The 10,311-nt window shown below is 25.7% G+C and overlaps 1 protein-coding gene and 1 long non-coding RNA gene across 3 annotated transcripts in view; both read right to left on the bottom strand.

Moving 5' to 3' along the window:
- Nucleotides 1-2,834, bottom strand: part of LOC102678660 (RNA polymerase II elongation factor Ell) — a 119,969-nt gene extending 117,135 nt beyond the window's left edge. Inside the window, exon 1 of one of the 2 annotated variants that reach the window (XM_031514551.1) lies at nucleotides 1,994-2,834. In XM_031514551.1, coding sequence (XP_031370411.1) covers nucleotides 1,994-2,125 — 132 coding nt within the window. In that variant the 5' untranslated portion in view covers nucleotides 2,126-2,834. The remainder of the gene's footprint in view (nucleotides 1-1,993) is intronic. The other variant, XM_006608817.2, reaches the window with a different exon arrangement.
- A 3,521-nt stretch (nucleotides 2,835-6,355) lies between these two features.
- Nucleotides 6,356-10,305, bottom strand: LOC116186561. Its single transcript, XR_004151582.1, has 2 exons — nucleotides 7,371-10,305; nucleotides 6,356-6,969 (listed from the first exon to the last, which is right to left on the bottom strand). It is a non-coding gene; the product is annotated as an uncharacterized LOC116186561 (long non-coding RNA).
- Between the last annotated feature and the right edge of the window lie 6 nt (nucleotides 10,306-10,311).

Genomic DNA, 10,311 nt, shown 5'->3' on the forward strand with positions numbered 1-10,311 from the left:
TCCAATTGCAATTTCATGAATTCTTTATGTATATCATTTATCGATTTGGAGATAGTTTGTACTTACTAAGCAAAATTTTTAATATATATTTTATTATATATTATTATATATATTTAAAATATAAATGTGAATTATTTATTTCTATTTTTATCTCAATTTAATTTTAATTTTTATATATAATCACTAGGTTATGTAGCATTCATAATAAATAAAAATAAAAACAAGAAATTGTAAAATATTTTACATTTCAATGTTATACAAAGTTGATCAACAAATAATCGTGTAAAATTTGCAAATTATTGATTAAGAAATTGTTTTAATTTAAAATTTGTAGAATAATAAAATAAAAATATTTAAATATTAAAATATTGATTTTTATGTATAAAAAATTTATTTATAAAATCAAATATGTAATATGCATATATATATATATATATATATATGATTCAACTAAATAATGTGGCTAAAAAAAATGTGATTATACATATTAAAATAATAAAACGTTGAAATATTCCTAATCAAAGATAAGAAAAACTCAAAAATAATTTTTTATTCAAGCAACGTATAAGTGATAAATCATTGAACTGACAAGCGACAAGAGTAACATATGGAAACAGAAGATTCACATTTTAATTTACCAAGTTGAAAAAGTTATCATAAAATTCACATAAACTAAAATTTCAAAGTATATATAAAGTTCGTTTTGAAATTGCATTAATCGAATCGATTCATAAATATGTTCAAATGACATACGATCACAAATTAAAAAAAAATAAAAAAAAAAAACGATAATCCACATAAAATTCGTATAGATATTTTTATGTTTTCAATTTTTATCTTTTTCACTTTAATTTGATTTTTCTTTACATATATATATATGCATATTAAGAACAAAAGTATATTGAAGCTTTCTATATAACTGGCTTTAATATAGATATATTTTGACGAAGGGCATACGCCCCTTTGACGACTTTACTTTCGAATCTAAGAGGTTAGAATTTGTCAGGAAGTATAAAACTCGTTTAAATTGAGACGATTTTTTCATAATAATAGCAACATACTTATATCATTTTTTCCCTGTCTATTTTTTATATTCTCTTATATTCTCTAAGGTAATTTATAAGCAGATAAACGTGAATACAATATTTATGAAACCGAAAACCTAAATGATGGTCAAACATAACCTTCATGAAAGTACAAAATTATTATTGTAGCGAAAAAAAGATATTTTAGAACATTAGCTATGATGAAGAGAATTAAAAGAAAGTTTTACAAAAATCACGCTTTGCAATATTAAAAGCAAATAATTTTTAAAGATGTTTCAAATAACACTGATTTTAATGAATTCTATTAAAAATTAGTATACATAGTGAACAAATAAATCAATGATTTAACTAAATTTTCTAAAATTTCCGCAATCTGAAAATGAATCAAGCAAGTGAATTGCCTTGTCAGTCCCCTTATTACGTAATGTCATTGTCAAACCATACGGATATACCGTAATGATGTAGTCGAGCGTAACTTGATGAAAAAGACACTTTTAATTGTTTTAAATTGAATTGTGTTCGATTTTTTTCTAACCGTTACAAGCTAAGAAGGAAAAACGTGGAGCACTAAGCAGCTGCTAACAAGCCAACGTGGCCTGATATTCTTAGTTCTGATATCTCTTTCTATTGTTTCTATCGATGCCATAATAATTATAGGTTCAAATAAATTTATATTAATTTCTGTGAGCAAATATGATAATTCTTTGATCGTATAGTAAAGAAATTTTATACGAAATATGGCAAGCGACTGACGATCGGGTGTCTCTTTTCTTGGCACGACATTACGACACATGTACGCACACATGACTGCTTCGTGACGCGTGCAGAGGCGCGTACATATACATACATCTATATGTATATATACGATACAAGTTTGCAACTCTAGCCTATACGTAAGGAAAAGATATCGCTAAGAATGGCATGAAAAAAGAATAATATTTACTTACCCGATTTCTGAGAAAGTCCTCGATGGCACGTTGCGCCGAGTCGGTGAGTTTCACGAAGATCAGGGACTTGTTTTCGTGAAAATTACTGTGCGACGACAAACCATACTGGACACCTGCCACCAGCGCCGCCATTTCTCTGTCTCTCAACAGTGGGTTCTCTCTCGCACACGTCCCCCTCGTAAAAGCGCACACAGCTGACGTCCTTGTTGGTTAAACGAAACACTTTTTTTTACCTCTACTTGTTACCCCGCGATACGAAACGGCGCATACTACACGGTGAGAAAACACTTGCCGCAATGATACTTTCACTCGGAACAAATCGAGTAAAGACGAAGAGAAATAGAAAGAAAAAAAGAAGGTAGAGAGGCACAAAAAAAGAGAGAAAAAGATATATAACCCCCCCCCGAAATAGAGGATTCTTCTTACACGAAGCTCTGGCACACACGCGTTTTCTTTTGTTTTTCGACGCGGATCTTTTTCACGATCTCCACCTTTGCCACTTCTTTACGCGGTTCGTTTTCTTCGTCACGCTTCGAAAGTGGTAACACCCGCGCGTAGACCACCCTCTCACACGTTCCTGGTCCTCGTTTTCTCTCAACCGTCACATATTAGCGCACCGATACGTCTCATTTCAGATTTTCTCGCAATTGGATACGTTCAAGAGAGAGCAGCGCCCGTCGTTTCGCCGTAAGGAACTACACAACTACACTTTCGAACGACCACCTGGTAGGTGGGGCTTACGGGAGAACCGTCAACCAATCCCGATTTACACTCAAATAGCATGCGATTGTCGATTCTACTGTCCTCCTACGGTCGCAGCCAACGATCGACTGACAACCTTCACTTGCATCGTCTGATTCTTTGGATACTGCTGCTGCCATCTATTTTCAGTTTCGATAATTCTACATATACAATTTTGTAAAGGGATAAAATAAATTAATTTTAATACATGTAATTTAATGCTTAATAGAATTTTTTATACTTCATATATATTCAGTTATATTACATTTATAAATCATATATTCAAAAAATAAAAAAAGAAAATAAAATAATTTCTTTTTTCTTTTTATTTTGTTATTATACTAATATATTTATTTTGATTTGAATTTATCTTTGGAAACTATTTTTGTTATATACATATTTTTATTTATTCTTTTTTGTTATTAATGTTAATAAATAAGAAAAATGATATTTTAAAAAATCATATATTTATTAAATATTTAAACTGTGTTCAATTAATATGTATATACTATTTCTTTGAAATAATTTTATTTTTTATATGAAAACAAGCCTTAAATATGATAATAATTTAACCAATTAAAAATGTATATCTATCTTATGTAACTGGTGTGGCAGCACTGGTAAAGTTTTATTGTATAAAGGTTATATTCAACGTAATCGCAAAGAAAAGTTTATTATTAAATTTGAATTTATTTTTAGAATTTAAATATTCAAAATGATTGAAAAATTTACACCAGGAAATTTACTATTAACATCTATATTTGTTTTTTGGACGTACTCAATATATTTTGAGCCTCGACGATATCGTTTGTACCACTTATGGTCGAATCCTCACTATTCTTATGCTCGTGAGATAGAATTGGTAATATAAAATATTCTTATATAATTAATATATTTTATAATTAATGTTTTTTATTTAAGAAATATATTAATATTAATTTGCATTGAAATACATTTGTGATTAAATTTCATTTTAAAAGATTAAATATTTTTTAATGATTTCTATATTTTTTAATAATTTTCGATAAATATTTCAAAAATTTTTTAATTATTTTTAAGTTTAAAAAACACTTAAATTTAACAATAATTTATAATTTATATAATTTATATCAAAATTTTACTGTATTTTAACTTAAATTCTGATTTAAATCTAATCTATTTTGACATTTAATCTAAATTTAAATTATTAAGATGTTTTATTGTAATTTTAATCATATTGTTTTTTAATTGTACTATAATTGTGATTAATTTCATATTTTTGTTCATTTATTTTTTAGAATTAATCAGAAAATAATTTAAAAAAAATTCTATTTGGAATTATTAATTGAGTATTATTAAAAAGAAGAAATAAATAGAATTTTTATTATTTAAAATTATTTTTATCAACTTTAAGTAATTATGTTATATGTATTAAATAATATAATATATATAATATATAAATAATATAAAATTTTAAATAGTTTTTAAATAATATAAGATTTCTTAATATTTATAGAAACACTTGGGTAAAGTATACGTACCAGGGGAGCACTTAACTAGAAGTATGTATGAAAAAAAATGAAGCAAAGATTTTATATTATACAATACATGTATAATACTAATATATATACATGTCAATCAATATTATTGTAGTTAAAACATTTAATAAAATACATGAAAAATATATTTGTTCTAATTGATATATTTAAAATATTTTTAATGATATAATATATTTATGACATATGCAATATAAAAAAAATTTATATGAAAAAAATATGTGATATATTTTTATATTTTTATTCGTATATAATTTTTAGCATATTGCTATAGTAATTTATATCATAGATTGAAGAAAATATATAATTAAAAAATCTATGAAGATAAATTAAATGTTAATTAATAAATAATAATCATATATTTAATTATTTTTTATGTATTTAATTATGTAATTAAAATGTCTATGTCTATTGATATGTATATATTGAAAAGTCTATATATTGAAATTATTTTAAAATAAAAATTAAATTAATTTATGTGATAATATTATATTAAATAAAAGGAGGTATTTAAGTAAAATATCTTGAAATTCATAGAATTTGAAGTTTTATTAGATTTTTTGAATTACCTTCCCCTGAGATAGCTTATTCCATTAAGAAAGCCATCCTTTATATCAATCTCTTATATGTATATGTATACCATTTTATATCATATAATTTTTGTTCCGCTGTCTATTTAAGAGCACCCATTGGATATGATAAATTCATATGAATGAAAATTAGACAAGCAGTGCAAATGTTTGTAAGAATAAATAAACATAAATAAATTGAATGTTTTATATCAGAATGTATTGTATGTTAATGTTGATAATTGTATTAAATCCTATTTTGTGACAATAATTGCATTTTACATAATGTTTCACTTTTTAAGAAATTAATTAAAATATATAAATATTTTAATTTGTATACAGAACAGATATTATAACAAGAAAAATCTTGTTTAAATAAATTGCATTTTTGCAATATACAATAAATAACATTATCTTAGATGCTAAGCTTTATTAACATTTACAAAAGAAAAGCAGACATTCTATGAAATGCTATGCTATTTTTTTAGCAATATTTCATTTTAGCAATATTATGTAATTTTGGATAAACAAGAATGTATGTAAAATTTCATACAGAATTGGTCGATTTCTTTTCTTAACTTGATATGTATTGGATTTTAAATAAAAATGGAAAATATAAAGAATTAATAACATAATGAGAAAGAATAAATAACATATAACAGATGAAATATGATAACAAAATTATCAATGTACCAAAACATAAGAATTTTTAAATTCAATGAATGTGTATTTTGAAAATGTTTCATTTTGGTTGATACTTCGCGTTTCTTTCATATAAGTTTTATAAATAAATTTTATAGAAAAACACGTAATTATGTTGTTAGATTTTTGCTAATTCACTGAAACACAAAACAACATCAGATCGTGAATGCATAGCATGATCATGTATATGTACAAGTGTTTTATATATATATATGTAGTATTACAAGCTATTATTATTGAAATTAATAGATAAAAATAAAATTTTTTGGTACTATAAAATTTAAACTAGTTTTTATTATTAACTTTTCTGTGAAATTATTAAATGCCAAATTTGACGCTATTTTTAATAGTTTTGAAATTGATAGCTTGTAATATTTCACATAAATCACATATATATGTGCAATTGTGTATGCAATATATTTTGCACGATTAGTACATAATAATATTTTACATGTGAGCGTATTATAATGCAAAAATTACGAAAAGATAATCGAGACAATAAGCAACGTTTCATATAACATGAAAATCCATATTATAATTACAATGATGGCAATGATGATGATGGTTAATGTAAAAATGAAAGTGATAAAAACAATGTGATAAAACGATCAGATATATAAATTTTTGTTTTCATCATCAGACGAAAATCTAGAGGTCTTTAACACAACGTAAAAATTAAATATAATTCTCATTTTATCCGTAATAAAGATTAAAAAAAATTACTTTAATAAAAATAAAAAGAAGAAATTGATAAAATCATTTATATACAATATGTATATATGTGTATTTTATTTCGATGTATATTAACTAAATCTAAAAATTTTTAAAAAATTAACATACAATAATAATTTTTATTAAAGTAATATAAGAATTTGGATTATGATTAATGAAATATAAGTCCTCTAGATTATCGATGGTTTCGATAAATTTCGTACAGCGATTATGCATTGATGAAACATTGAATCACATCTTAAAGTTTATCTAATATTTCATGATAATGAATATATTTTGGTTTTACCTTTCATGTAAAATATGATGATATGGAATGTGGTACAATAATTCAACGATGATAAAACTCTGGTCAACTTTCCTCGTTTGCATTTTATTCACGCACAATATCACCTTTTTATACTTCATTTAATTATTTAATTGATCGATAGATACCAACTGTAACAATTTTTTTCATATTTATAATATAGTTTGCATATTCTTGAATAACATTGTCATTTAATCATTCTCTCTTTCGCTGTTTTATATTATATCATGTCGTTTTTTTAATTTATTGATCGAATCTTGTTACACACGTCGCCAAACAAATTTGTTTCTTTTATAATTCTTTTTAAGGATAATTAAATAAATAATCATAATCAATTTTTTACATATAGTTTTATTATATCGTTAATCACGATGCACATTCTTATAATTGAATCTGAAAAATTTGAAAATTTCGATAATTGTTAAAAGTTTAAAAAAAAATTAAGTATTATTTTGTTAAAATGAAAATAAATAATATTATATATATGGTAAAATATAATTTTTCTTAATATCTCTTTTCTTATAAGAATATGAAATAAATATGACAAATATATATATAAAAATATCGATCAAATATGATAAAATCATTGTGATTTTAATTTTTTCGATGACATATGTACATATTTACTCAAATATGGCGAAAAATGATGAATTTCATTAAAATATAATATTTGATAATTATTTTATTAATTAATATTAATATTAGAATTAAATTAAAATTAAATAATTAATTCAATGTTAAAGAAAATAAACGAAATATAAACAATTGATAAAATAATAAATTCGAAAAAATACCTGGCAATGCTGGCGTCGCGTGCGTCAATCGATCAAGAGAGATACCATTTTTTAAGGATAGAATCATAACGAAAAATCGTGCACACACATCGTTTAGAGCTAAAAAGATTTGAACTACATAAATGATTCAAAGAATAAGCTCTTAGTGCAAGTGAACGAACGAAAGATAAACGTTTATTAATAAAGATCTGGGATTTGGTATTTTTTTTTTGTGTTGAATGTGCGTGTTTGTCTCTGATACAATTGCTTTTAGGTTCACCTATGTATATTCGGAGGCTGCGCAACGGTGTGTTGTAATATAATTCTTCTCCCTCTTCATTCGCTTAGTTTCGCGTTAAAAATTTTGATAACAATGGTATTCTTTACGGGAACGATGAAAATGTACTCGTTGAGATATAATACCTAATAATCATGCAGTCATCCGCACGTACGCACAGAATTACGCGTTTCGTTATTATTTTCTTTTTGCATTTCTTGTCACATGATTACAAATTTATTCCTTAATATGCTTTATTTACGAAACACAAACATTCTGCCATTTTTTTTCTTTTTTTTTTTTTTTTTTTTTTTAATATATTTGTTAAGTACAATTATATACGCGTCGTACGATTTCTCAAGCATAGTATTGTCAACAATTGTGTATATATTTGTTCTTTTTTTCTTTTTTCCTTTCCATTTGTTAAATGGTTTTTTCTGCTAAATGTTCTCATAATACAGCAATCTGAAGTCTAGTTTTCGAATAATTTCCTTTCTTTGGTTCTGCGTCCATGGTCAGCTAGTGAACGCAAAAGTTCGCGATGACATCTCATGCTCTCGTCGAACAAGAAATACGAACACTTAACCTTGTTTCGTTATATATTTCTTTTCTTTTTTCTTCGATTTTTTTTGAGAAGAATAATGAATCGATTCGTGCAACGAGACATTCAATCACAGAAAAATTTTTTCGATTTTCGCATTTATTTTCGATTGTATAAATTTAAAATATATAAATGTTAATGATATATTAAAATGATTTACGGATATGCATTCTCATTATGTAATAATACATTTTATTTCTCTTCTTTTTTAATATTTTTTTTAACCCTTTAGGGACCATTCTATTTTATATATATATATATTTTTTTCATTGTTCTTTTATATTCTTTTTCTTTCTTCGAATTCAAAGTTATTAAAAGTAATGAAATTCATAGACTAAAGGCTAGGTCTATTATTAAACATTCATTTCTAAACATTCATAGCATGCATCACGTTATTATAATAATCTAATAATACTAGAATAATATCAATTTTATAAATTATGTATTAGTACCGTAATTATATCGATATCTTAAGTAGAATCCAAGATAAAGCACTTGAAAACTGAATTCCGTTTGAGAGTCCCAGCAGGGTTAAACTTTTATTCATTTCAAATTGAATCATTGCAGAGCACTTTTGTATCATTTCTTTTTGAATAATATATTTTTGTGCAATTTTTTCTTTTAGATCAGTCAATACAAAATAAACAAAAGGACAAAATGTTATAACAACGATTTCTTTTGTTTTCCTATGACTGCAAACTATATATAAGAAGCAACATTCACGCATACCGTTCACGTGAATTTGGACAAAAATATCACTATTAAACGGTAACGTGAAAATTCCTAGTCATTTTCTGTCCCTCGTTGCTCGTCGAAATTCCTCTCTTACCTGATTGATTATTCGACGATTACTTTTGCGTTCCCAATATTAATATCATCATATTCGTGTCATTCTTATATTACCGATCGATTACATAGATATTGTGATAATTTATCACAATCTTTATGCAACATTGCCATGGTATCTTTCGCTATCACACCAATGAGACTCTTCGGACGTTTAACGAGTATAGAGAATAGAAATCGAAATGTCTTTTAAAAGAGAAAAATACTGTTGCTATTGGGAACGGTGTTCATGTGCTTGATGTGTATATGTATATGCGCGCGGTATATTGTGTATGTACAATTATGTTCTATATATGTTTGTCTGTTTTGTGTTACATGTTACATACTCAATTCAATTGTTTATAGAGTTGGTAAGTTGGCATTTAGGATAACAAAAAAAAAACAAATTTTTCGATATTATAATAATTTCTTATTTGTGATAAATTTTCGATCATTACGCATGCTTATCTTTATGATTGTTTGAATCTATTAGAAATAATTAATAGCTAAATAACAATATAAATTGTTCAATACAGTACAATTGATCCATCTTACAATTTACAAATTAATCAATAAATAACTAATAGATAGACTTGTATTCTATCCGTGTACCAACTTAGCAGTTCTGATTGTTAGGTTATACCGTGTGTGTTTTTTATTATTATATGTATAAATGTTTATAGGTTACGTGAAATATGTATGTGCGAGTGTATACGTGTGTATATGTACTTTAAGGGTAGTAATTATCACAGAATACACGAGATATTTTTTTTTCATTAAGCTTACGAGATATTAATCGAAGCGGAGAATAGGAGGAAAAATTGGCGGTCAATCCCGTCCACGAAGCGCAATCGCCGAACGACCCCAAAACTTTTTAGCGCAAAGAAACACACAAAAGATTGTTCCCGTTTCGTCGACGGACTTGGCCTGGTTGCCGAATTCGCCAACCCTTTTTCATTAATTAGTATGTACTTAGGCAGCGGAGAAAATAGACACTTTTACAAATGAAGATGGTGGCGAGATCGCGGATTCGTGTTTCTCTTTTTCAATTCTAATTTTTCCCTTTTTCTTTTTCATTTGTATTTTTCTATATTTTCTATATGCGTATTTCGCTGATACCATGTCGTTTTTGTCTGTGTTCGATAAGTATGGTTTCAAATTCGAAATCTTTTTTCGCTACGTTCGTTTTTCTTCGGTCGAAGGCACACTAGATCGAAGCAACGCGAACATTGCAAAAAAAAAAAAAAAAAAAAAAAAAA

The sequence above is a fragment of the Apis dorsata genome, unplaced genomic scaffold (genome assembly GCF_000469605.1).
Source record: "Apis dorsata unplaced genomic scaffold, Apis dorsata 1.3 scaffold_44, whole genome shotgun sequence".
NCBI classification, from domain to species: Eukaryota; Metazoa; Arthropoda; class Insecta; order Hymenoptera; family Apidae; genus Apis; species Apis dorsata.